The sequence below is a fragment of the Rhinoraja longicauda genome, chromosome 16 (assembly GCF_053455715.1).
Source record: "Rhinoraja longicauda isolate Sanriku21f chromosome 16, sRhiLon1.1, whole genome shotgun sequence".
NCBI lineage: Eukaryota > Metazoa > Chordata > Chondrichthyes > Rajiformes > Arhynchobatidae > Rhinoraja > Rhinoraja longicauda.
The window spans coordinates 17,316,967-17,344,291 of NC_135968.1; the positions used below are offsets into that span (position 1 = coordinate 17,316,967).

Genomic DNA, 27,325 nt, shown 5'->3' on the forward strand with positions numbered 1-27,325 from the left:
GCACTAAACGTTTCTCCCTTTATCATGTATCGGTCTTAGGCAGAGCTGTTCTCAAACCAAGCTGTGATGCTACCTGACAGTATGCTTTCCATGGTACATCTGTACAAGTTTGCATGAGTCATTGGAGACATGCTGAATTTCCTCAGACTGAGGCTTTGGTGTGCATTCTTGGCCGTTGCTTCAATGTGGTTATCAATTGTGATAATGGGTCTTTCAACACAGATCAATGGGCAGTTATGAAAAATACATGGAGTCGCTATCATGCCTCACTCTAACTGCAATGAAGGCAAGGTTTTAGAGACCAAGTGTAGGACCAGCATCCTTTCACACGGATCAGATCTGCAAGGGACATACGCCCATTTACTCGTTTCATCTAGTGAAACTAATTCTTAAGATTAAATATGTTTCGTTTATTGTCGCGTGTACCATGCTATAGTGAAATGCTTTTGTTGCATGCTCACCAGTCAGCAGAAAGACAATGCATGATTACAATCGAGCCATTCACAGTGTACAGATCCATGAATTATAGCTGGAAAGGGCAGGCATTGCCCCCAGATGGTCATAGTGTGCCATTGCTGAAAGCAACAGCAGTCAAATCTAAAGCAACTCCACACATTTAAACTCCCTTCCTATAAAGATCGCAATATTGTCCTCGTGTCCTCAGCTGCTGTCAAATCCCTGCGTTTGCAGGGAGTTGCATTACATTACTGATGTAACACCTGTCCCTACACCTCCTACTCACCTCCATACAGGGACCCCAGTCCTCCCAGGCAGCAGTCCTTCCAGAGTGAGGCCACGCGCAAACTTGAGGAACAGCATTTCATTTGTGCAAATGGGTAGCTTACAATGTATGAACATTGAATTCTCCAATTTTAGGTAACTCGCCAACATACCCACCCCTCTCTGCTCTTCTTCTTCCCCCACTCCTCCCTGTGTCCCACCTGGATTTAGTTTAATTTAGTTTAGAGATACAGTGCAGAAACAGGCCCTTTCGGCCCACCGGGTCCGCGCCGACCAGCGATCCCCGCACATTAACACTATCCTATACCCACTAGGGACAATTTTTACATTTACCAAGCCAATTAACCTACAAACCTGTACGTCTTCCTGTACGTCTTTGGAGTGTGGGAGGAAACCTAAGATCTCGGAGAAAACCCACGCAGATCACGGGGAGAACGTACAAACTCCGTACAGACGGCACCCGTAGTCGGGATCGAACCCGGGTCTCCGGTGCTGCATTCGCTGTAAGGCAGCAACTCTACCACTGTGCCACCGTGCCGCCCGGATACAGGCCCATTTCCCCCTTCCCCCTAAATCTCCCTCTCTTGCATCACATCTCTGGCCTTTGTCTAACCATCTGACAATCAAAAACCCACCTTTATTCACTTATTACTTGCCAGGCTTTGTCCTGCCCCCACCTCTCTTCCAGCTTTTTTTTTGCAGCCGCATTAACCTGTGTCAGCACTTTGAACAAACATTTTTTGCAGAAACGGTGGGTTCAGAAATCATTGTCAAGGCACCGCGCCCTGGATTCTCTCAACACTAACCACTGCTGCGGATTAAACCCATCTGCTCCTATTTTCACCTCCTCCTGAACTTACTAAAGAGTCCAGAACTAGAACTCCACTGGTCTGTGTAATCAAAGTAATGTTTTAGAGTAAATAAATAGTGCAGCAGTCTTGCCTGGAGTCAGGAATGAAGAATGAGTGATAGAAAGCAGAGCCTTTAAGTAGCTTTGTATATTTGCACTGAAATGCCATGTTGTGCGTTTCGGAGAGACGCCGAGAATTCTTGCAAAAGAAACTTAATTTTAAAGGATGTACAACTGTATCAAATGGTACTCTGTCTGATTGGGATGTGCTCAAAACTTATTTTGCATTAAGCAAGTGGCATAGTGGACCTTGTTGTGAGATTTGCACTTTTTAAAACCAGTACTTTCTTTGTAACCGTAACGCTGTAAGATAAGTAAGATAGAACTTTATTTATTTCAGGAGGGAAATTGATCTGTCATAAAAACACAAAATACGCAAAACACAAGAAATATTAAATCAAAGTAACACTATGATCTGCACTCTGGTATTTTTCTCTTTGAACTACCTGTTGTACTTGTGTATGGCTTGATTGTACTCATGTATAGTATAACTTGACTGGATCACACAGGTTTTCTTACCATATCTCAGAACATGTGTCACTATAAAATAAATCAAGGTAGCAAGAGACCGGAGATCGATACTGACACTGCAGGGAAGTGGAGTTGAGGTGCCAGACCATAGAACAGTACAGCACAGGGACAGGCCCTTTGGCTCACATGATGCCAAAGTAATCTCCACTGGCTGCATGTGATCCATATCCCTCCATTTCCATGTGCCTATAGAAAAACATCTTAAATTCCACTCTATATATCTGCCTCCACCACCACCCCTGGCAGTGCATTCCAGGCACCCTTCTCAGCCTCCTGTGCTACAAGGAATAAAGTCCATAAAGCTCATTCACCCTATCTATTCCCCTCATGAAATCTATAGCTCTTCCCTAAATAGACGGCGTGTCAGGCCACCCACTTATTTTGAGAGAGTGATCTTGATTTGAGACACCCGCCCAGGGGAAGCATCGACTCCTACTCACACTGCTAACTGGGCCCACCAACACATGGGCGTTCTAACCACTTGCAGGACGAAGGGACGAGGCAGGAATCCAAAAACAGGCTGCAGGGGCGTGTGAGGGGCAAGCAGCTAAAACGTTCACATCCTTTTAAGTAAACGCGCGGTTGCAAATTCACTCTTGTCCTTCGGCTGGAAGGGATTTCACACTGTAATGTGGGACTAATGATTCCATTGGACATGGTTATTATGTGCAAATTCAGGTCAGCTCTTCCACACACGGGTGAGATGGAAACAGGGTGGTGGAGGGTTGGCACATGGTGTGGGTCAGGCAGCATCTCTGGAGAAAAGGAATAGGTGACCTTTTGGGTCGGGAACCTTCGTCAGAGTTGGAGAACTTCAGGGAGTCTTCACGCGGAGGGTTGGCTGGGAAAGCAACTGGGCAACACTCACAACACTTGCTCTACCTATTGTACTTGGTTAGTGTTGTACTTCGTGGTCCGGTACCTATTGTACCTTTAGTGACTCTGGAAGGACCACAAGTACACATGTGTAAAAGGTTACATTGCTGGAGCTCAACTCCAGGCTGTTTATTCCATGGCCACCTGCATCCAGAGTGGCCGCCTAATCACACCAATCACTTATATACACAGGCATACAAAGTAGTCCTTGGATACACAAAGTAGTCCCAGCAATATCACAACAGGGCCATTTCAGGTCGGGACCAGCTGCTGAAGAAGGGTCCCGGCACGAAACGTCGCCTCTCCATTTTCTCCACAGATCCTGCCTGACCTGCTGAGTTACTCCAGTGCTTTGTCTCTTTTTGCAAACTGGCATCTGCAGTTCCTTGTATTTTGCCCAGAGTAGGGGAATAAAGAACCAGAGGGCATAGTTTTAAGGTGAGTGGAATTTAATAGGAACCTCAGGGGTAATTTAAAAAAAATTTTTTTTTTATAAACACAAATGGTGGTAGGTATATGGAACAAGCTGTCGGAGGAGGTAGTTCAGGCAAGTACGATTACAACATTTAAGAAACATTTGGACAGGTACATGGATAGGATAGGTTTCCACGCCATAACGCTCTACGATTCTTCATAAACAATTGTCTTGGTGAGCTGCAAAAATGGGTGCAACTACACAACAGCAGAGTCCTAGTGGGGCCCACAAAATACATTGCTGGAAGCTTGGAAGCAAAATAAATCCAGCCTCAGATCAAGGCTGTGATATTACCTGCCTCAACTACCTCCTCTGGCAGCTCATTTCATATACCCACTGTCTGAAAAAGTTGCCCCTCAGGTTCCTATTACATCTTTCCCCTCTCATCTTAAACACATGTCCTTTGGTTCTTGATTCTCCTGCTCTGGGTAAAATAACTCTTGTGCATTCACCCTATCTATTCCCCTCATGATTTTATACAGGTCTATAAGATCACCTCTCAGCCTCCTACACTCCAAGGAATAAAGTCCTAGCTTGCCCAACCTCTCCCTATAGTTCAAGCCCTTGTGGCAGGCTCACAGGACTAGCTCAGGACATGGATGGACAAGCTTGCTTAGCATGGATAAGCCGGGCTGAGGGGCCTGTTTTCGTGCTTTATGACTCTATATCTTTCTTATTCATATCTCATTCTTATCGGCCAAGGCATGAAGCAATTTACAGGAGCTAACTTCACGTTCTCCCTGTGACAGTGTGTTTCCTCTGGGTGCTCCGGCTTCCTCCCTCATCCCAAAGACGTGCGGGTTTGTAGGTTAATTGGCTTCTTTAAATTGCCCCTAAGTGTGTAGGGAACGGATGAGAAAGTGGGATAACATAGAACTAGTGTTGGCGGGTGATCGTAGACGGTCGGCTGTAGCTCTGAACTAAACCAGGGGTGGTGAATCTGAGGAATTCATTGCCACAGACGGCAGTCGAGGCTGAGTCATTGGGTATTTTTAAAGCAGAGATTGACAAGTTCTTGATTAGCAAGGGTGTCAAGGATTATGGGGAGAAGACAGGAGAATAGGGTTGAGAGGGAAAGAGGGATCTGCCATCATTGAATGGCGGCGTAGACACGATGGGACAAATGGCCTAATTCTGCTCCTATAAGTTACGAACTTTTGAAGACTGTGAGCGTGGAGTTTGACCGTGCTAGATATCAAAAGCAGTGCTACCCAAACCAGCGTCAATGCCTCTGAGGGAGTCAGCCAGAAGGACACATGTTGGGCAGCAGCAATACAAAATTAAAAGCAGCCAGAGAGGGGATATTTTCTCATTCTTGCGAAGAGGAGCTGAAAATGTTACAAGGTTCCCTGTGAGGACAGATTACACCACAGTGGCGTTATTCCAGCTAAACCCAACACACTTCTACCCGGTGCATAAACTCCGTTCAATTCAGTTAAACTGCTACTATTTTGTTCTCTAATTGTGTTTTACATGATGACTTTTTTTGTTTGTTGCACAAACCTTTCCCTTTTTACTGCCTTGCTGAAAGTTACATCTGAGTTTCGTCCATGTGTGTTGTCTGAGACTATGTGCTGTGATGCTGCAAGCAAGATTTAGTGAGCGTGTCAACGGTTATGGGGCAGGAGAATGGGGTTGGGGCATAGATCTGCCATGATTGAAAGCCGAATGGCTAAATTCTGCTCCTGTGACTTATGAACTTATTTTCATTATACCTGCACCTCACCGTACTTGCGCATCTGACAATAAACACCACTTCCTCACTAATGTGTAGGAAGGAACTGCAGATGCTGGTTTACACTGAAGATAGACACAAAAAGCTGGAGTAACTCAGTGGGTCAGGCAGCATCTATAACATATTACATATAACAATAACAACTACAGCATGGAAACAGGCCTGTCCGGCCCTACCAGTCCATGCCGACCATTCTCCCTGACCTAGTCTCATCTACCTGCACTCAGACCATAACCCTCCAATCCCCTCCTATCCATATACCTATCCAATTTACTCTTAAATAATAAAATCGAGCCAGCCTCCACCACTTCCACCGGAAGCCCATTCCATACAGCCACAACCCTCTGAGTAAAGAAGTTCCCCCTCATGTTACCCCTAAACCTTTGTCCCTCAATTCTGAAGCTATGTCCCCTTGTTGGAATCTTCCCCACTCTCAAAGGGAAAAGCCTACCCACGTCAACTCTGTCCGTCCCTCTCAAAATTTTAAAAACCTCTATCAAGTCCCCCCTCAACCTTCTACGCTCCAAAGAATAAAGACCCAACCTGTTCAACCTCTCTCTGTAGCCTAAGTGCTGAAACCCAGGCAACATTCTAGTAAATCTCCTCTGTACCCTCTCCATTTTGTCGACATCCTTCCTATAATTTGGCGACCAGAACTGCACACCATACTCCAGATTCGGCCTCACCAATGCCCTGTACAATTTCAACATTACATCCCAACTTCTATACTCGATGCTCTGATTTATAAAGGCAAGCATACCAAACGCCTTCTTCACCACCCTATCCACATGAGATTCCACCTTCAGGGAACAATGCACAGTTATTCCCAGATCCCTCTGTTCCACTGCATTCCTCAATTCCCTACCATTTACCCTGTACGTCCTATTTTGATTTGTCCTACCAAAATGCAGCACCTCACATTTATCAGCATTAAACTCCATCTGCCATCTTCCAGCCCACCCTTCCAAAAGGCCCAAGTCTCTCTGTAGACTTTGGAAATCTACCTCACTATCAACTACTCCACCTATCTTAGTATCATCTGCATATTTACTAATCCAATTTGCCACACCATCATCCAGATCATTAATGTAAATGACAAACAACAGTGGACCCAACACAGATCCTTGGGGCACTCCACTAGACACTGGCCTCCAACCTGACATACAATTGTCAACCGTTACCCTCTGGTATCTCCCATTCAGCCATTGTTGAATCCATCTTGCAACCTCACTATTAATACCCAACGATTTAACCTTCTTAATCAACCTTCCATGTGGAACCTTGTCAAATGCCTTACTGAAGTCCATATAGACAACATCCACAGCCTTGCCCTTATCAATTTCCCTGGTAACCTCTTCAAAAAATTCAAGAAGATTAGTCAAACATGACCTTCCAGGCACAAATCCATGTTGACTATTTCTAATCAGGCCTTGATTATCCAAATAATTATATATATTGTCCCTAAGTATCTTTTCCATTAATTTTCCCACCACAGACGTCAAACTAATAGGTCTATAATTGCTAGGTTTACTTTTAGAACCTTTTTTAAACAAAGGCACAACATGCGCAATGCGCCAATCTTCCGGCACCATCCCTGTTTCTAATGACGTTTGAAATATTTCCGTCATAGCCCCTGCTATTTCTGCACTAACTTCCCTCAATGTCCTAGGGAATATCCTATCAGGACCTGGAGACTTATCCACTTTTATATTCTTCAAAAGTGTCCATACCTCCTCTTCTTTAATCCTCCTAATTTCCATCACTACTCTACTTGTTTCGCTTACCTCACATAATTCAATATCCTTCTCCTCGGTGAATACTGAAGAAAAGAAATTGTTTAATATCTCCCCCATTTCTTCCGGCTCAGCACATAGCTGTCCACTCTGACTCTCTAATGGACCAATTCTATCCCTCACTATCCTTTTGCTATTGACATATCTGTAGAACCCCTTGGGGTTTACTTTTACATTACTTGCCAAAGCAGCCTCATATCTTTTTTTCGCTTTTCTAATTTCCTTTTTAAGATTCCTTTTACATTCTTTATATTCCTCAAGAACCTCATTTACTCCCTGCCGCTTATATTTATTGTATATCTCCCTCTTTTTCCGAACCAAGTGTCCAATTTCCCTGGAAAACCACGGCTCTTTCAAATTATTATTCTTTCCTTTCCACCGAACAGGGACATAAAGACTCTGTACTCTCAAAATTTCACCTTTAAATATCCTCCATTTCTCTATTATATCCTTTTCATAAAACAACAATTTCCATTTCACTCCTTTTAAATCCTTTCTCATCTCCTCAAAATTAGCCTTTCTCCAATCCAAAATCTCAACCCTTGGTCCAGATTTGACCTTCTCCATAATGATATTGAAACTAATGGCATTATGATCACTAGACCCAAAGTGCTCCTCAACACATACCTCCGTCACCTGACCCAACTCATTTCCTAACAGGAGGTCCAACACTGCCCCTTCTCTGGTAGGCACCTCTACGTATTGCTGCAAAAAACTATCCTGCACACATTTTACAAACTCCAAACCATCCAGCCCTTTAACAGAATGTGATTCCCAGTCTATATACGGAAAATTGAAATCACCCACAATCACCACTCTGTGCTTACTACTAATATCTGCTATCTCCTTACATATTTGCTCTTCCAATTCTCGTTCCCTATTTGGCGGTCTATAATACACCCCTATAAGTGTTGCTAAACCTTTCTCATTTCTGAGTTCCACCCAAACAGCCTCCTTAATCGAGCCTTCTAGTCTGTCCTGCCAAAGCACTGCTGTGATATCCTCCCTGACAAGCAATGCAACACCCCCACCTCTTGCCCCTCCGATTCTATCACATCTGAAACAATGAAATCCTGGAATATTTCATTGCCAATCGCAACCCTCCTGCAACCATGTTTCACTGATCGCCACAACATCATACTTCCAGATGTCAATCCAGGCTCTAAGCTCATCCACCTTTCTTACAATGCTCCTAGCATTAAAATATACACATTTAAGGGACCCATCATTTCTTATTCTCAGTTTATTTCTTTTCCCTTCTTTCTCTCCTACATATTGGGTCTGAGTGTTTCCCTTTTCTGCCTCCTGCCTCACACACTGCCTATTAGCTATCTGTGTTTGAGTCCCTCCCCCCAACCGTACTAGTTTAAAGTCTCCGCAGTTATTTTAGCAAATCTCCCCGCCAGGATATTGGTTCCCCTCGGGTTCAGATGCAACCCGTCCTTTTTGTACAGGTCATACTTCCCCCAGAAGAGGTCCCAATGATCCAGAAACTTGAAACCCTGCTCCCTGCACCAGTTCCTCAGCCACGTATTTATCCTCCACCTCACTCCATTCCTATTCTCACTATCGCGTGGCACAGGCAGTAAGCCTGAGATTATTACTTTGGAAGTCCTTTTTTTTAACTCTCTTCCTAGCCCCCTGAATTCTCCTTTCAGGACCTCTTCCCTTATCCTACCTATATTGTTGGTACCTATATGTACCACGACCTCTGGCTCCTCTCCCTCCCCTTTCAGGATATCCTGGACACGCTCAGACACATCCCGGACACCGGCACCAGGGAGGCAAACCACCATCCGGGTCTCCCGATTGCGTCCACAGAAACGCCTATCTGACCCCCTCACTATAGAGTCCCCTATTACTACTGCTCTCCTCTTCCTTTCCCTACCCTTCTGAGTAACAGGGCCGGACTCCTTGCCAGAGGCCCGGGCACCGTCGTTGCCCCCAGGTAGGCTGTCCCCCCCAACAGTACTTAAACAGGAGTACTTATTTCCAAGGGGTACAGCCACCGGGGTACTCCCTAGTCCCTGCCTCTGTTCCTTGCCCCCCCTAACAGTGACCCACTTGTCTACCTCCCGTGGTCTAGGAGTGACCACCTCCCTGTAACTCCTATCTATAACCTCCTCACTCTCCCTGATCAGACGGAGGTCATCAATCTGCCGCTCCAGGTTCCTAATACGGTCCCTTAGGAGCCCCATCTCGTCACACCTGGCGCAGATGTGGATGTCTGGAAGACTATCAGACTCCCAGATTCCCCACATCTGACACCCAGAACAAAAAACTGCCCTGGCAGTCATACTCTCCAAACAAAGCCCCGCGCTCGGTTACTAAACCTACCGCCCGGCCGCTACTCCAACCGCTCCAACCGCCCACCCAAAAGAACTGAGTGATCTCCTGGGAGAGGCGAAAAACCGGATAAAAAACCCAGGCCAATTTGGGAAAAAATCCGGGAAATTCCTCTCCGACCCCAAGCTAGGCGATCGAAACTAGTCCGGGAGATCACACAGGTCTTACTCCTTACTATCCCCACACAATCCCCACACACTACTTCCCAAGCAACACAGCTTGGTGCTGCTTGTTGCTGCTACTGCTGCTTGCTGCTGCTGCTACTGCTGATTGCTGCTGCTGCTGATGCTACTGCTGATTGCTCTACTGGCCAAGAAGATAAAATAACTCTGGAGAAAAGGAAGTGGTGACGTTTCGGGTCGAGACCCTTCTTCAGACTGAGAGTCAAGGGAGAGGGAACCGAGAGATATGAAAAGGTACATAGAACAAATGAATGAAAGATATGCAAAAAGACAGATCAAAGCCAGCAACAGTGATCACAGTGGTCCACAACAATGACCACAATGGTCCATTGTTGGCCATCGGGGAGGTGATAATGAGTGATACAAACAGTGAAACTCAGGACGACGACAGTGAAACTAGTACGATGACTAGGGTGGGGGAGAGACGGAGAGAGAGGGGATGCAAAGGGATCATACTGCTGGGTTGTAAGCAAAATACTTTGCCCACTTCCTCACTACACTGCCCAGTGATGGCCATCCTTGCCTCTGCTGCACCTCTGCACCAGGTCGCATTAACTGCATGGCTGTGGATGAGCCGGGCACTGGGAACATGGATGACGGCAGCACGTGACAATAATAAACCTAATCACTGGTCCCATCTGGTTGCTCAGATTTTCATACTCAACTCTTCCGGTATTTCCGGTTTCATCCTCCCCCTCCCTTCGACACACCATGTGCTACTCAACAGCTGACACCCCTCTTTGCCAAACTACTGCCAGGCGTCACTCTTGCTCTCCCTCTGTCTCTCTCTGCTGCTCTTCTCTTTTGTTCAGAGAGATACAAGGAACTGCAGGTGCTGGAATCTTGAAACACAAAGTGCAGGAGGAACTCAGCAGGTCGGGGAGGGAATGGATAAGCGACATTTTGGGTCGGGACCCTTCTTCGCCGCTCTTTCGTAATCTCTGCGCCCTTCCCCTTAACTGTACAACCCAATTTGCTGACATTTCCCCCAATTCTTGCCGAGAATTTCAAGCATCTTTTCACATTTCATTCTGAAGAGATCAATGCTATTTGATATGACTCAGTGCTACCACCATCAGGCATAAAAGAGAACTGCCACTGAATATATGCCCACCACAGCGGTAGAGTGCTAGAGCTGCTGCCTTACAGCGCCAGAAACCCGGCGTGACTACAACGTTCCATCGTGACTACAAATACCGTCTGTACAGAGTTTGTACCTTCTCCCCGTGACCGCGTGGGTCACCTCCGGTTGCTGCAGTTTTCTCACGCATTCCAAAGATGTGCAGGTTTATAGGTTAATTGGTTTCTGTAAATTGTCCTTAGTGTGTAGGATAGTGCTATTGTACGGTTGATTGCTGGCCAGCATGGACTCAGTGGGACGAAGGGCCCGTTTCCATACAAGAGATCTGCTCTAAACCAAAACTACCAAACCAAACTAAACACAGGTCCTCCCTGGCTTATGAACGCCCGACTTATCTACAGCCCATATATCCGACCAAGCTTTGGGAAAAAGGCGCGGCCCATTTTCCAGTTGTCAAGTCAAGTCAAGTCAAGTTTATTTGTCACATACATATACAAGATGTGCAGTGAAATGAAAGTGGCAATGCCTGCGGATTGTGCTAAACTACAACAAAAAAAATTTAACACAAAAATTAAATGAATACACTAAATTAAATTAGTCCCTGGTGATATGAGAGTTAACAGTCCGGATGGCCTGCGGGAAGAAACTCCGTCTCATCCTCTCTGTTTTCACAGCGTGACAGCGGAGGCGTTTGCCTGACCATAGCAGCTGGAACAGTCCGTTGCTGGGGTGGTAGGGGTCCCCCATAATGTTGCTGGCTCTGGATCTGCACCTCCTGATGTATAGGTCCTGCAAGGGGGCCAGTGAAGTTCCCATGGTGCGTTCAGCCGAACGCACTACTCTCTGCAGGGCCATCCTGTCCTGGGCAGAGCTGTTCCCAAACCAGATTGAGATGTTCCCGACCAAGATGCTTTCTACAGCCCCAGAGTAGAAGTACTGAAGGATCCTCAGAGAGACTCTAAATTTCCTCAACTGTCTGAGGTGGTAACGGCACTGCCTTGCCTTACTCACCAGGACGGCAATGTGTGTTGTCCATGTCAGATCCTCTGTGATGTGGACTCCCCAGGTATTTAAAGCTGCTCACCCTATCCACAGTAATCCCATTTAACTCCAGTGGCGTGTACATCCTCGGATGTTGAGCCCTTCTAAAGTCTACAATCAGCTCCTTAGTTTTTGTGACATTCAAGAGGAGGCTATTGTCCTGACACCAGAGTGCTAGATCAGCCACCTCCTCCCGGTAGGCCTTCTCATCGTTATCGGAGATCAGGCCCACCACCACAGTGTCATCAGCAAACTTGATGATGGAGTTGGAGCTGAACCTGGCCCCACAGTCATGTGTGTACAGGGAGTACAGTAGGGGGCTAAGGACGCAACCCTGGGGGGATCCTGTGTTCAGGGTGAGGGGGTTAGAAGTATGTCTCCCCATCTTGACCACTTGGGGCCTGGCGGTGAGAAAGTCCTGGACCCAGGCACACAGGGGAGTGTTAAGCCCCAATTTCAGCAGCTTCTCAGCAAGTCTGGTGGGGACTACTGTATTGAAAGCTGAAAGATGCGGGCATCTTCTGCCAGGCGAGGACACGGATTACAGCTGTATTTCCAACTCACAAACTGTTCGGATTAGGGGCAGTTCTCAGCAGTAGAGCCCTGGGAAGGACCTGCCACTTTAAAGTTCCTTTATCTGCTGATTTTAAGGCACCAAATTCAAAGCAGCTTTAGTTTAGTTTAAGAAAGATAGACACAAAAAGTTGGAGTAACTCAACGGGACCGGCAGCATCTCTGGAGAGAAGGAATGGGTGACGTTTCAGGTCGAGACCCTTTAGTTTAGTTTAGTTTAGTTTAGAGATTCAGTGCTGAAACAGGCTCTTCGACCCAGCGAATCCGCACCGACCAGCGATCCTCGCACATTAACACTATTTTACACACACTAGGGACAATTTAACAATTTTACTAAGCCAATTAACCTACAAACCTGGAATGTGGGAGAAAACCGAAGGCCCCGGGGTAAACCCAAGTACAGACGGCACCCGTAGTCAGGAGCGAACCTGGGTCTCTTGGCACCAACTCTACAGCTGCGCCACCGTGCCACCTTAAGACCATCTCAATCCAACTGCACAATTGTCGCTTAATGCAGAAAAACAGGAAAGCTATATTTTGCAAACTAGCCAGAACCAAGTGGACACAAGGAATTGCAGATGCTGGAATCGTGAACAAAAACACAAAGTGCTGGAGTAACTCAGTGGATCAGGAAGCATCTCTGGAGAACACGGATAGGTGACATTTCGTGTCGGGACCCTTTTCCGCAGCCAGTTCCGACCCGAAATGGTTTATCCAAGTACAATAGGTAGAGCACAGGGGAAGACCCAGAGTGCAGAATACAGTTCTCAGCATTGTTCCAGAGGCATAGTCCAGTGGCTGCAATGGTGCGGAGGTATATCGGACAGTACCCTAGCTTATGGAAGGACCGTTCAAAGAGCATTTTAAAAGGAGAGAGGTTCAGGCATGGAAGTCCAGAGCTAGGACTGCTGAGGGAACAGCTGGCCATGGTAGTGAGGAGGAAGGAGAAACCCATGTACTTACCCTGGTAAAAATCAGCATTTCCCAGAAATAGCACGCTGGTCATCAGAGCCAGGACCCAGCAGAGTGGGAGCAGGTACAAGATGGAAAGTATTCCCAACGAGATCCCATAAAACCTAAGACAGAGAATGAGAGAAACAGCTTCACGATATCCCAAGCAGCAGAACTCAATAGGAACCCTACCCAAGATAGGCACAAGGTGCTTGAACACTTACGCTTGGTCCGCCTAGGTTTACGCGCTCCCGGTTTCCAACCATTTCAACTCCCCTTCCCATTCCCATTCCCATTCCCACACTGACCTTCCAGTCCTGGGCCTCCTCCATTACCAGAGTGAGGCCATACGCAAATTGGAGGAACAGCCCCTCATATTTTGCTTGGGTAGTTTACACTCCTCCCTTTGTGGAGGACACCTACAGCTTTGCTTAGCAAGGCCGTCCCTGCAACGGGCCTTTATGGCCAGCTGCACTTAAAGCAACTTGGATTTTGAAAATGGTGCCAAAACCTAACAACTCTTGCATACGGTCTCAGTGGAGAATTTCAGTACACTTTGTACATTGTCTAGGATTGTACTTATGCATAGTGATAATTTACTGAACTCTATGCAAAAAAATGAATTTCACTGTACCTCAGTGGTACATGTGATAACAAATAACCGTTGAACCATTAGATTTAGATTTAGAGATACAGTGCGGAAACAGGCCCTTCGGCCCACCGGGACCGCGCCACCCAGCGAACCCCGCACATTAACACTATCCTACACACACTAGGGACAATTTTTTACATTTGCCCAGCCAATTAACCTACAAACTTGTACGTCTTTGGAGTGTGGGAGGAAACCGAAGATCTCGGAGAAAACCCTCGCAGGTCACGGGGAGAACGTACAAACTCCGTACAGACGGTGCCCGTAGTCAGGATCGAACCTGAGTCTCCGGCGCTCCATTCGCTGTAAGGCAGCAACTCTACCGCTGCGCCACCGTGCTGCCCTGGCATCTTGGTCAAGACGAGGAAATTCGCAGCAAGTTCACTCACTTCACCCATAGCCCCTCCACCAGCTCACCCTTACCAACCAACAGCTCACTCACAGGACAGACACAGTGTGATCCTCCCAGTACAGGACCCGGTAGGCAGCTTCACAACTGCTGCAAGTCTTGTTCAGCAACTCGTCCAGGTGAATTAAGCTGAGAGAGGGAACGCAGAAAAAAAAGCTGCATTAACACTGCAGTGGGAAGCGGGGACACAAGAGACAACCGATGCTGTAATCTGGTGCAAGATCTGGGTGGCGTGGGAATTCGGACGCCCTTTAGTACAAATTAATACTTTTGTGGCAGTGCCTGGAAGATGCAGCGGAGGAAGCCGCGGAGTCACAAGGGATGATAAACTTTTTCGAAATAAATTTGGACAAGATCTCAGCATTCTTAAAACTATCTGCAGACAAGCAATAATTGAATGGGAGAACTTTAGACTTTGGCGATACAGTGTGGAAATAGGCCTTTTGGCCCACTGAGTCCATGCCAATCAGCGATCGCCCAAACACTAGTTCTATCCTACACAGAAGCCAGTTAACCAACAAACCTGCACGTCTTTGGGATGTGGGAGGAAACCAGAGCGCCCGGAGAAAACCCAGGCTTGTCACATTGAGAACGTATAGACAGCACCAGTAGTCAGGATCGAACCCGGATCCCTGGCGCTGTAAGGCAGCAACTCCACCGCTGCACCACTGTGTCGCCCACGTTTATAATGACGCGTTTATCAGATATACAATGGTTTAAGATCTTTGCTTTGATCTCCCACTCTTGCAGGTTCAAGTCTCATTCATAGAACATAGAACAATACAGCACAGGAACGAGCCCTTCAGCCCATGATGTATGTGCCGAACATGATGCCAAGATAACCTAACCTCATCTGCCTGCACGTGATCCATATCCTACCATTCCCTGCAAATCCATGTGCCGATCTAAAACCCTCTTGAACACCAATATTGTATCTGTCTCCACCACCTCCCCTGGCAGAGGGTTCCTGGCACCCACCACTCCGTGTAAAAAAAAAACCCAAACTTGCCCCACACACTTTACTCCTCTCACCTTAAAGCTATGCCTTCTACTCTTGGACATTTCCACTCTGAGAATAAGGTTCTGTCAACTCTATCTACGCCTCTCATAATTTTATATCCTTCTAACAGGTCTCCCCACAATCTCCAATGTTCCAACAATCCAAGTTTGTCCAACTGCTCCTTGTAACTAATAATCTAGGCAGGCATATGCAGGGAATGGAGCGATATGGATCATGTGCAGGCATGGGAGATTAGTTGATCTTGGCGTCGTGTTCGGCACCGATATTGTGGGCTGAAGGGCCAGCTCCTGTGCTGTACTTTTCTAATTCAACAAGTCGTGCTACATCTCTTAAGGACATGGATAGGTTGAGACCCTTCTTCAGACTGATCTCGACCCGAAAAATCTCCTATACGTCCTCTGGAGATGCTGCCTGACCCACTGAGTTTCTCCAGCACTGCGTTTTTTTTGGAAACCAGCAAGTATCCCTGAAGCCTGTATGTTTAAGAGAGTATCTTTGCAGAAGTATCAATGATCAACAGCTTATCAATTTCAATGGACTCTCACAGTGAAACTGAGAGACTGTATTCCTAAGATGCAATGGTGCCTGATTACTGCAGGGAGGTTACATGGATTATTTTTTTCCTTAGTCTGTTTTATTCGCGCGACAGCTTTATTTCTGTACGTTAATTTCTAAAGTAACTTTTAAGTAGTTCTGAATTTGCAGGAGAACCCAAACGTGATCCACATAATACAAATAATGTTCCCCAATTCTCAGGTTGTGTTATATCCAGTTTGTGTTATGGAAACGCATATTATTTCAGAAATACCTGCACATTCTTCAACCCTCTAACCATAATCAATGTTGTGGGAAATCAGTGTGCTCAAACCAGAAAGCTAAATTTCTACGCTTCAAGCACAGCCACTTTATTTAAGAACTTCACTGGCTAAAGATGCCTTGCACCGTCGTACATAGGTGAAAGATTCCACAAGAGACAAACTTACAAGGTTTTAATTTCCACCAGAGCTTCTTGCCTGGTGATTTTCACCTTCTGAAGGTCCTCTCTCCACACGCTATGACTTTTGTGCCGTGCAAGGTCCTGCTCAGTGAGCTGCTCCTGACAGCAGTCCTGGAGGTAGCCGAGAACAGCAGGGGTGGAGATGAACACTGCGAGGAGGATGAACCAGCCAGCTGCCGGGGAGAAAACAAGACATAGCTGATCACAACGTTCACTGAGTCACAAAGTCTGTGGGCGGCACTGTGGCACAACTGGTAGAGCTGCTGCCTCACAGCGCCAGAGAACTGGGCTCTATCCTAACCTCGGGCGATGTCTGTGCTTGGAGTTTGCATGTTCTCCCCTTGACCGCCTGGGTCTCCTCCCACATCCCAAAGATGATCCTGTGCAGGTTAATTGGACCTCTGTAAAATTGCCTCTAGTCTGTATGTCTTTTGAGCGTGGAAGGAAACTGGACCACCTGGAGGAAACCCACGCGGTCACAGGAAAAACCTACAAACTCCGTGCAGACAGCACCTGTAGTCAAGATGGAACCCGGGTCTCTGGCGCTGTGAGGCAGCAACTCCACCACTGTGCCGCCCCTAAATCCTTTACCTGTGCCCTGTGGATGGCTTGATTGTATTCACACACAATCTTTTCTTTGACTGGATAGCATGCAAACAAAAGCTTTTTACTGGACCATGAAACTGTACACGTGACAAAAACAAACTAAACGGTACAGTGGCAAAGTCACAACTTCCCTTGTCACGGGACAGTAGTCCTCGCCTACGGTTTTCTGTTGCAAGGTTGTGATCATTTAATCTTACCTTCACTAAGTGCCAGGAATAGCACGTTGAGTGTAACACAGCACAGGAGGGAACAAATGGGAGCTTTCCACCTACAAAACAAATGGAAGATGTTTGATTAACCAACATGGTAGGACTTGGATATCATTGGTGAGGTGATTATTGCCCAAGGAGTCATAGAACATAAAGCAGGCCCTTTGGCCCACAATGTCTATGTCCAAGACCATCACTTATCTGCCCACACATAATCTATATCCCTCCATTCCTGCATGTCTGTGTGCCTATCCGAAAGTCTCCCAAATGGCTTTACCGTATCTGCCTCAATCACCACCCCGGCAGTATGTTCCAGGCACCCACCACTCATTGTGTGAAAAAAAGAACTTATCCCGTACATCTCCTTTAAACTTTGCCCCACTCATCTTAAAAGCTATGCCCTCTAGTATTTGATATTTCTAATCTGGAGAAAAAAGGTTCTGACTGTCTGCCCTATCTACACCACTCATAATTTTATATCTCCTCACAACCTCTGGCATTCCAGAGACAAAAATCCAAGACCATCCAAACTCTCCCTGTTGCTAATACCTAATCCAGGCATCATTCTGGTAAACCTCCTCTGCACCCTTTACAAAGCTTCCACATTCTTCCTGTAATGGGGTGACCAGAACTGTGTGGAATATTCCAAATTTAGCCTAACCAACGCCTTAGAAAAACATGAGGGAGGCATAAAAACACAAAGAAAGTAGCAACATGAAAGAGTGATTAAGTCCCCAGGGATAGGTGGCCATCATCAGCAGGATTTCAAAATAGGGCCACTGCAAGTGTGTTTTCCAAAGCAGTCAAGTTAGGGAGCCATCACTCACACCAGTCCAATAACCCAGAGACAGGTCCTTCACGGCTCAGATAGGACTGAACCCAACACAGAAATGTGACAATTCCTTCTGTAAACAGCAACTTGTTGAAGTCGTTATAATCTTAAATACAATATCGATGACTTTTTGTTTACAAAAAAAAAATAATCAGGTCCCGAATCACAGGTTAATCACAATATTTAAATCATACAACACTCCAACACAAGAACAGGCTGAGCAGCCCAAAAGACATTTGGATAGGTATATGGATAGGAAGGGTTAGAGGGAAATGAACCACATGCAGGCAAATGGGATTCGCTTATATGGGGCAGCATGGACAGCTTGATCGGCATGGACATGAAGAAGGGATGGGTTTTGCCTGGGTTTTCCAATTGCTTTTTGTTTTACTTACTTCACAACTTATTACTGGAAAAATGAAAAAGCTTCACTTCCTTTCTCGTTTCCTATGTCCACCCTTTCCCCTCACGCCTTGCTCAATTGATTCTCACAGCTCAGAAACTCAGACGGAAACCAACTGAGTAAACTAGAAACACCAAGGAGGTTCCCAGTTCCACTTCTGGCCTTAGACCATGAGAGAGAGAACCAAACTGGTTTATGCCATTCCCACCAAGGCTCACATTTGAAATGATAGCGGTACCTATGCAATTTCTACAGATGTACCGTAGAAAGCATACTGTCAGGCTGCATCACAGCTTGGCAGATACATCTTTCAAATGACATCACGTATCCTTAGAAAGGAGGAAGTTCTCTAGTCAGAGGGTGGTGAAGCTGTGGAATTAATTACCACAGACGTAGTTGGCGACCAAGTCTCCAAGTAATTGGATATTTTTAAGATGGAGATTGCAACTCTTGAATAGTAAGGTTGTCAGGGGTTATGGGGAGAAGGCAGAATGGGGATTAGAGGGAAAGATGGATCAGTCATGATTGAATGGCGCAGTAGACTCGATGGGCCAAATGGCCTAATTCTGTTCCTATGACCTATGAACTTATAAATGGTGTTTCAGAGGCTTTTGGATAGGCATATGGATATGTAGGGAATGGAGTGATATCGATCACATGCAGGAAGACAAGAGTTGGTCTTGGCATCATGTTCCTTACAGACATTGTGGGCCAAAGGGTCTGTTACTGCGCTGTCTATCTATTCTATGCTAACACCGATACATACAAGGGTACTGATTGGAAAAACAAAAAGACAGAGTATTATTTAAATGCTAAAGATAAACACAAAGTGCTGGAGTAACTCAGCGGGTCAGGCTGCATCTCTGGAGGAAAAGGATAGGTGATATTTTGCGTCAGGACCCTTCTTCAGACTGATGTTCTTTGTTTCTGCATTATATAAATGCTGGTATATTAGGGAATGTTGGCCTACAAAGGGAATTGGCTGCCCTTCAACACGAGTATTTGCAATCAAACACACAGGTGCAGCAGGCAGGTAAATAGGCAAATGGTATATTTTAAGGATTTGCGTGTGGACAAGAGGTGTCGAGGTGTCAACACCTCCACACACGTCTCAACATCTCAGTCCAGGAACTGCGTGTATTCTCCGGCGTCAGGCCTGGCTCACCTGCTGCCCCCGAGAGGCAAGCTGAGCCCTTCCCTGCTCGTCGCCATGGACCGGAGAGGTAGACGAAGAGATCCAAGATGGTGGCGGCGGACGCGAGGATCCAAGGGCCAGTGAGCAGACCAGCTGCCGGAGACAGTGCAGCACACCTTGACGGTGGAGTGAGCCGCTGAAGGTCCTGCAGCAGCCTGGGGCTCGACTGGTTTGCGCGCCACTCCAAGAGGCCGAGCGGGCGGATCGGACACAGCCGGCAGCCTAGCCTTAAGAACCCTGCACATAACAACTGGGACTTGAAAATGGCGCCAAATCTGGTGATTCCTGTATACCGTCTCAGTGAACCATTCCTATACACTTGTACTGAATCCAAGACGTGCTTAGGTATGGTAATACACTTACTGAACTGTCTGCAAAAAAATAATTTCCTTGTACCTCAGTAGATGTGACAATAAAAGTATCATTGAACCATTAGGTTCCTTCACCAAAGAAGGGACATATTTGTCCAAAAAGGAATGCAGCAAGGTCTAACCAGATTGTTTCCCAGGGCAGTTGGACCATCTTATAAGGGAAGATGGATCACTAGATCTGTGGCACAGTGGCACAAGTGGCACAGCTGGGTAGAGCTGCTGCCTCACAGCGTCAGACTCGGGTTCAATCCTGACCTTGGGTGCGGTCCGTGTGGGGAGTTTGCATGTTCTCCCTGTGACCGCGTGGGGTTCCTCCAGTCCCCAATTTTCTCCCACGTCCCAAAGCCGTCGGGGGTTGTAGGTTAATGGGCCTCTGTAAACTGCCCCTTGTGTGTAGGATAGAATTAGCGTATGGGTGACCGTTGGTCAGTGTGGCCTCCGTGGGCCGAAGAAGAGTGGTAGTTTGTAGGTTAATTACATGGCATCACACCGGCACAGATTGGACGTTCGAGTTACCCACAATGAAGTCCAGGAATGCAGACGACTACAAAAAATGGTGAACACTGTACCATCCATCACGGGTACTGCCCTCCCCACCATCGAGGGGGATCTACAGGAGTCACTGCCTCAAATGCAGCCAACATCATCAGATCACCCTGGCCACGTTCTTATTTCACTCCTACCATCGGGAAGAAGGTACAGGAGCCTGAAAACTGTAACATCCAGGTCAAGATCAGCTTCTTCCCCACAACCATGAGGCTACTAAACACTACAGCCTGCAAATAGGCTCCGAACTACAGGCATCATTTTTGACTTGGCATTATTTTTGTTTAAAAACTTTTTGTTTATTATGGGTTAAGTTTGAGGTTTGAGTTTAGTTTATTGTCACATGTACCGAGGTACAGTGAAAAGCTTTCGCTGCGTGCTAATCAGTCAGCAGAAAGATAATACATTAATACTTTCGAGCCATCCACAGTGTACAGATACATGATACAAGGAATAACGTAAATAATGTTTAGTGCAAGATAAAGTCCAGTAAAGTCCAATCAAAGATGGTCCAAGGGTCTCCAATGAGGTAGATCGTAGCTCAGAAACACTCTCTAGTTGTCGGTAGGATGGTTCAGTTGCCTGATAACCTGTTGCGCTGCTACAAGTAGGAAGACAGATTATTATCTGAATGGTGTCAGATTAGGAAAAGGGGAGGTGCAACTAGACCTGGGTGTGCTTGTACATCAGTCACTGAAAGTAAACATGGAGGTACAGCAGGCAGTGAAGAAACCTAATGGCATGTTGGCCTTCATTGCGAGAGGATTTGAGTTTAGGAGCAAGGAGGTCCTACTGCAGTTGTACAGGGCCCTGGTGAGACCACACCTGGAGTATTGTGTGCAATTGTGGTCTGCTAATTTGATGAAGGACATCGTTGCTATTGAGGGAGTGCAGCGTAGGTTCACCAGGTTAATTTCCAGGATGGCGGGACTGACATATGATAAAAGAATGGGTCGACTGGGCTTGTATTCACTGGAATTTAGAAGGATGAGAGTGGATCTTATAGAAACATATAAAATTCTTAAAGGATTAGAGTAGATGCAGGAAAAATGTTTCCGATGTTGGGGGTGTCCAGAACCAGGGGTCACAGTTTAAGAATAAGGGATAGGCCATTTAGGACCGAGATGAGGAAAAACTTCTTCACCCAGAGAGTTGTGAATCTGTGGAATTCTCTGCCACAGAAGGGAGTGGAGGCCAATTCACTGGATGTTTTCAAGAGAGTTAAATGTAGCTCTTAGGGCCAAAGAATCACAGGATATGGGGAAAAAGCAGGAACGGGGTACTGATTTTAGATGATCAGCCATTATCATATTGAATGGCGGTGCTGGCTCGAAAGGTCGAATGGCTTACTCCTGCATCTATTTTTCTATGCTTCAATGCAAGTAAGAATTTCAAGGAATTTCAAGCTACTTGTTCATGTCCCACTGAATTAATTTCCACATTCCTCGACCATCCTATCCCCCCTGGTCCAAACCCTCCCTACCCATGTCCAAGACACCTCACACGCTCTTCGTCTCTTCAATGACTTCAGTTTTTCAGGCCCCCACGCCCTCATCTTACAAAAGGCAAATCATGTCTGACGAATCTTATAGAATTTTTCGAGGATGTAACTAGTAGAGTGGATAAGGGAGAACCAGTCGATGTGTTATATCTGGACTTTCAGAAGGCCTTCGACAAGGTCCCACATAGGAGATTGGTGTACAAACTTAAAGCACACGGTATTGGGGGTTCAGTGTTGAGGTGGATAGAAAATTGGTTGGCGGACAGGAAGCAAAGAGTAGGAATAAACGGGTCCTTTTCGGAATGGCAGGCAGTGACTAGTGGGGCACCGCAAGGCTCAGTGCTGGGACCCCAGTTATTTACAGTGTATATTAATGATTTGGACGAGGGAATTGAATGCAACATCTCTAAGTTTGCGGATGACACGAAGCTGGGTGGCAGTGTTAGCTGCGAGGAGGATGCTAGGAGGCTGCAGAGTGACTTGGATAGATTAGGCGAGTGGGCAAATGCATGGCAGATGCAATATAATGTGGATAAATGTGAGGTTATCCACTTTGGCGGCAAGAACAGGAAAGCAGAGTATTACCTGAATGGTGAACGATTAGAAGGGGAGATGCAACGTGACCTGGGTGTCATGGTGCACCAGTCATTGAAAGCAAGCGTGCAGGTGCAGCAGGCAGTGAAGAAAGTGAATGGTATGTTGGCATTCATAGCAAGAGGATTTGAGTTTAGGAGCAGGGAAGTTCTACTGCAGTTGTACAGGGCCTTGGTGAGACCGCACCTGGAGTATTGTGTGCAGTTTTGGGCTCCTAATCTGAGGAAAGACATTCTTGCCTTAGAGGGAGTACAGAGAAGGTTCACTAGATTGATCCCTGGGATGGCGGGACTTTCATATGAAGAAAGACTGGATAGACTAGGCTTGTACTCGCTGGAATTTAGAAGGCTGAGGGGGGATCTTATAGAAACATATAAAATTCTTAAGGGGTTGGAGAGGCTAGATGCGGGAAGATTGTTCCCGATGTTGGGGGAGTCCAGAATCAGGGGTCACAGCTTAAGGATAAGGGGGAAGTCTTTTAGGACTGAGATGAGAAAACATTTCTTCACACAGAGTGGTGAGTCTGTGGAATTCTCTGCCACAGAAGGTAGTTGAGGCCAGTTCATTGGCTATATTTAAGAGGGAGTTAGATTTGGCCCTTTTTGCTAAAGGGATCAGGGGGTATGGAGAGAAGGCAGGTACAGGTTACTGAGCTGGATGATCAGCCATGATCATATTGAATGGCGGTGCAGGCTCGAAGGGCCGAATGGCCTACTCCTGCACCTATTTTCTATGTTTCTATGTTTCTATGTTTACTATGGATGTCCAGTCACTCTACACCTCCATCCCCCACCAGGAAGGTCTTAAAGTCCTTTGTTTCTTCCTTGACCGCAGAACCAGCCAATTGTCATCTACTAAAACACTCACCACCGCCTAACAGAGCTGGTCCTTACCCCTAACAACTTCTCCTTCAACTCCTCCCACTTCCTCCAAATCCAAGGGATAGCTATGGGCACTCGCTTCGGCCCCAGCTATGCCTGTCTCTTTGTAGGGTACATCGAACAATCACTGTTCCAGGCGTACACTAGCCCCATCCCCGAACTCTACCTCTGCTACATTGATGACTGCATCGGTGCTGCCTCCTACACCCATGCAGAACTCACTGACTTTATCAACTGCACGACTAATTTCCATCCTGCACTCAAATTCACTTGGACCATCTCCGACATCTCCCTACCATTTCTAGCTCTCACCGTCTCCATCACAGGAGACAGACTATTGGCTGACATCTATTACAAGCCTACTGACTCCCATAGCTATCTAGACTACACTTCTTCCCAGCCTGCTTCCTGTAAAGACTCTATCCCCTGGTCCCAATTCGTCTGTCTACACCGCATCTGCGCCCAGGATGTTTTCCATACCAGGTCATCGGAGATGTCCTCATTCTTTAGGGAAAGGGGGTTCCCCTCTTTCATCACAGATGAGGCTCCTCGATATCCCACAGCTCTGCTATTGCTCCACCTCGCCCCATTCGTAACAAGGACAGAGTCCCCCTTGTCCTCACCTTCCACCTCATCAGCCGTCGCAAACAGCATATAAACCTCCGACATTTTTGTCACCTCCAACGGGATCACACTACTGGCCACATCTTCTCATCTCCACCCCTTTCTGCTTTCCGCAGAGTCTGTTCCCTTCCCTGGTCAACTCGTCCCTTCCCACCCAAACCACCCCCTCCCCAGGTACTTTCCCCTGCAACCGCAGGAGAGGAAACACCTGTCCTTTTACCTCCCCCCTCCAAGGACCCCAACAGTCTTTTCAGGTGAGGCAGAGGTTCACTTGCACCTCCTTCAATCTCATCTACTGTATCCGCTGTTCCAGGTGCTATCTCCTGTATATCGGCGAGACCAAGCGCAGGCTCACTGATCGTTTTGCTGAACACCTCCGCTCAGTCACAGAAACGTAGAAAATAGATGCAGGAGGAAGCCATTTGGCCCTTTGAGCCAGCACCGCCATGGCTAATTATCTACAATCAGTAACCTGTGCCTGTCTTCTCCCCGTATCCCTTGATTCCACTAGCCCCTAGAGCTCTATCTAACTCTCTTTTAAATTCATCCAGTGAATTGGCCTCCACTGCCTTCCGTGGCAGAGAATTCCACAAATTCACAACTCTCTGGGTGAAAAAGTTTCTACTCACCTCAGTTTTAAATGGTCTCCCCTTTATTCTTAGACTGTGTCTCCCGGTTCTGGACCCCCCAAACATTGGGAACATTTTATCTAGCTTGTCTAGTCCTTTTATGATTTTATACGTCCCTATAAGATCCCCTCTCATACTTTTAAACTCCATTGAATATAAGCCCAGTCTTTCCAATCTTTCTTCATATGACAGTCCCTCCATCCCAGGGATTAACCTCGTGCACCTATGCTGCACTGCCTCAATATTAAGAACGTCCTTCCTCAAATTAGGAGACCAAAACTGCCCACAATACTCCACATGTGGTCTCACCAGGGCCCTATATAACTGCAGAAGGACTTCTTTGTTCCTGTACTCAAATCCTCTCGTTATGAAGGCCAACATGCCATTTGCTTTCTTCACTGCCTGCTGTACCTGCACGCTTACCTTGTGACTGGTGTACAAGGACACCAAGGTCTCGTTGCACTTCCCCTTTACCTAATCTGACACCATTGAATCCGCCTTAACCTACCTGATCTCCCAGTTGCTCAGCACTTTAACTCCCTTTCCCATTCCCAATCTGACCTTTCTGTTCTGGGCCTCCATTGTCAGAGTGAAGCCCAGCACAAATTGGAGGAAGAGCACCTCATATTTCGCTTGGGTAGCTTATACCCCAGCGGTATGAACATTGACTTCTCTAACTTTAAGTAGCCCTTGTTTTCCCTCTCTCTCCATCCCTTCCCATTTCTTCCACCAGCCTTACTGTCTAACTATTCCTATCTCTATAACGCCCACTCCCCTGACATCAGTTTGAAAAAGGGTCTCGACCCGAAACATCACCCATTCCTTCTCTCCAGAGATGCTGAGTTACTCCAGCATTTTGTGTCTACCCAAGAATTTCAATGTTCAAACAGAAGAATTTCATTCATCCGTTTCAGAACATATGACAACACTCTCTTGATGGGCCTGTTCCTGTGCTGTACTGTTCTATGGTTATGTAAATGATAATAAATATATACATATATAAACCAAATGCCATACCTGATCAAATATTTCACCAGATCCCAAAAGTCGTGCAGGGGTTCAGCAAAGATCTCCAGTCTCTTGAAAGCCACCACCAGGCTAAGCAGGTCCAAGGTCTGAGGGGGGCTGTGCTTGTCCACTGGCTCCAGTGTGGGTGCCGCTTCTGGCTCGGGCGCTGGGCTGTTATTGCCACCCAGTGGGGAGCTACTGGTGCCAGAGGAGGAGGAGGTGGTGGTGGTAGTGCTGGTGGTAGTGAGGCTCCCAGCAGAATCCTTCCTGTCCACACTCTCAGCTGCTGCTGCTGCCTCCCAGTTGGGGACAGGGCCCGCGACTGGCTGCATCTCCCCCAAAGCCAGGAAAGCCTATACACGGCCAAGTGTAGTATCTACAGCACCAACCAAAATGCCGATCACAAAATATGCATTGGCATGTGTAATTTATGCAGGGGTCAATTGTGCAGTGATAGTTATAATTGCACAGTTGGAGCAGTATATGCAAAAATTGTCATATGCAATGTATGCATATGTGAATTTGGTATAAATATTTCTAATTGTACGATTGGAGGAGTCAGTTATTTGGGTTGAGGGGGGGGAAGTTAATTATTTGGTGCTGGTGCAGGGCAGAGGTTTGGAGGCTGCCCAGATGTTGTTGCCCTGCTGTGGCTCCCCGGGCGGGGGTCAGCTCGCGCCGTTGCTAGGAGACGGAGCTGGGGCCGGTGGCGGCCATGGCGGCTGCGGGAGGGCGGGCGGGGACGTCGGCCGTTTTATTCCTCCCGGTGCGGGTGTCAGTGTCGTCGCCGTCGCCGTCGCCGTCGCCGCCGCCGCCGCCGCTCTATCCCCGGCCGGTTGTTTGCTGATGATACTCCCGGCGTTACTACGACCGACAGGCAGGCCGACCTTCCGTCCTTCCTTCCTTCCGCCTCCTCCCCCGGCTCCGCAGCCAACAGCGCCGCTCCGCCCCGTCCAGGCCCGCCGCAGGCGCGACGCATCGAGCGCCGAGCTCATCAATGGACGGTGGCCGCCACAATCTTCAACCCGCAACCGTCTGGCTATGCCTTCCCTCCTCCCCCTTTCCCCCTTCCCCCTTTCCCCTCCCCTCCTTTCCCCTCCCCTCCTTTCCCCTCCCCTCCTTTCCCCCTCCCCCTCCCCCTTTCCCCCTCCCCTCCTTTCCCCCTCCCCCTCCCCCTTTCCCCCTTTCCCCCTCCCCTCCTTTCCCCTCCCCTCCTTTCCCCTCCCCTCCTTTCCCCCTCCCCCTTTCCCCCTCCCCCTCCCCCTTTCCCCCTCCCCCTTTCCCCTCCCCTCCTTTCCCCTCCCCTCCTTTCCCCCTCCCCCTTTCCCCTCCCCTCCTTCCCCCTTTCCCCCTCTCCCCCCCTTTCCCCCTCTCCCCTCCTTTCCCCCTCTCCCCTCCTTTCCCCCTCTCCCCTCCTTTCCCCCTCTCCCCTCCTTTCCCCCTCTCCCCTCCTTTCCCCCTCTCCCCTCCTTTCCCCCTTCCTTTCCCCCTCCCCTCCTTTCCCCCTCTTCCCTCCTTTCCCCCTCTCCCCTCCTTTCCCCCTCTCCCCTCCTTTCCCCCTCTCCCCTCCTTTCCCCCTCTCCCCTCCTTTTCCCCTCTCCCCTCCTTTCCCCCT

At 47.4% G+C, this 27,325-nt stretch overlaps 1 protein-coding gene across 2 annotated transcripts in view; it reads right to left on the reverse strand.

Moving 5' to 3' along the window:
* Positions 1-26,678, reverse strand: part of zfyve27 (zinc finger, FYVE domain containing 27) — a 100,474-nt gene extending 73,796 nt beyond the window's left edge. The window contains exons 1-5 of one of the 2 annotated variants that reach the window (XM_078413308.1): positions 25,720-26,678; positions 17,115-17,185; positions 16,298-16,484; positions 14,327-14,422; positions 13,248-13,360 (exon numbers count right to left, since the gene is read on the reverse strand). In XM_078413308.1, coding sequence (XP_078269434.1) covers positions 13,248-13,360; positions 14,327-14,422; positions 16,298-16,484; positions 17,115-17,185; positions 25,720-26,042 — 790 coding nt within the window. In that variant the 5' untranslated portion in view covers positions 26,043-26,678. The remainder of the gene's footprint in view (positions 1-13,247; positions 13,361-14,326; positions 14,423-16,297; positions 16,485-17,114; positions 17,186-25,719) is intronic. The other variant, XM_078413307.1, reaches the window with a different exon arrangement.
* Positions 26,679-27,325: the final 647 nt, after the last annotated feature.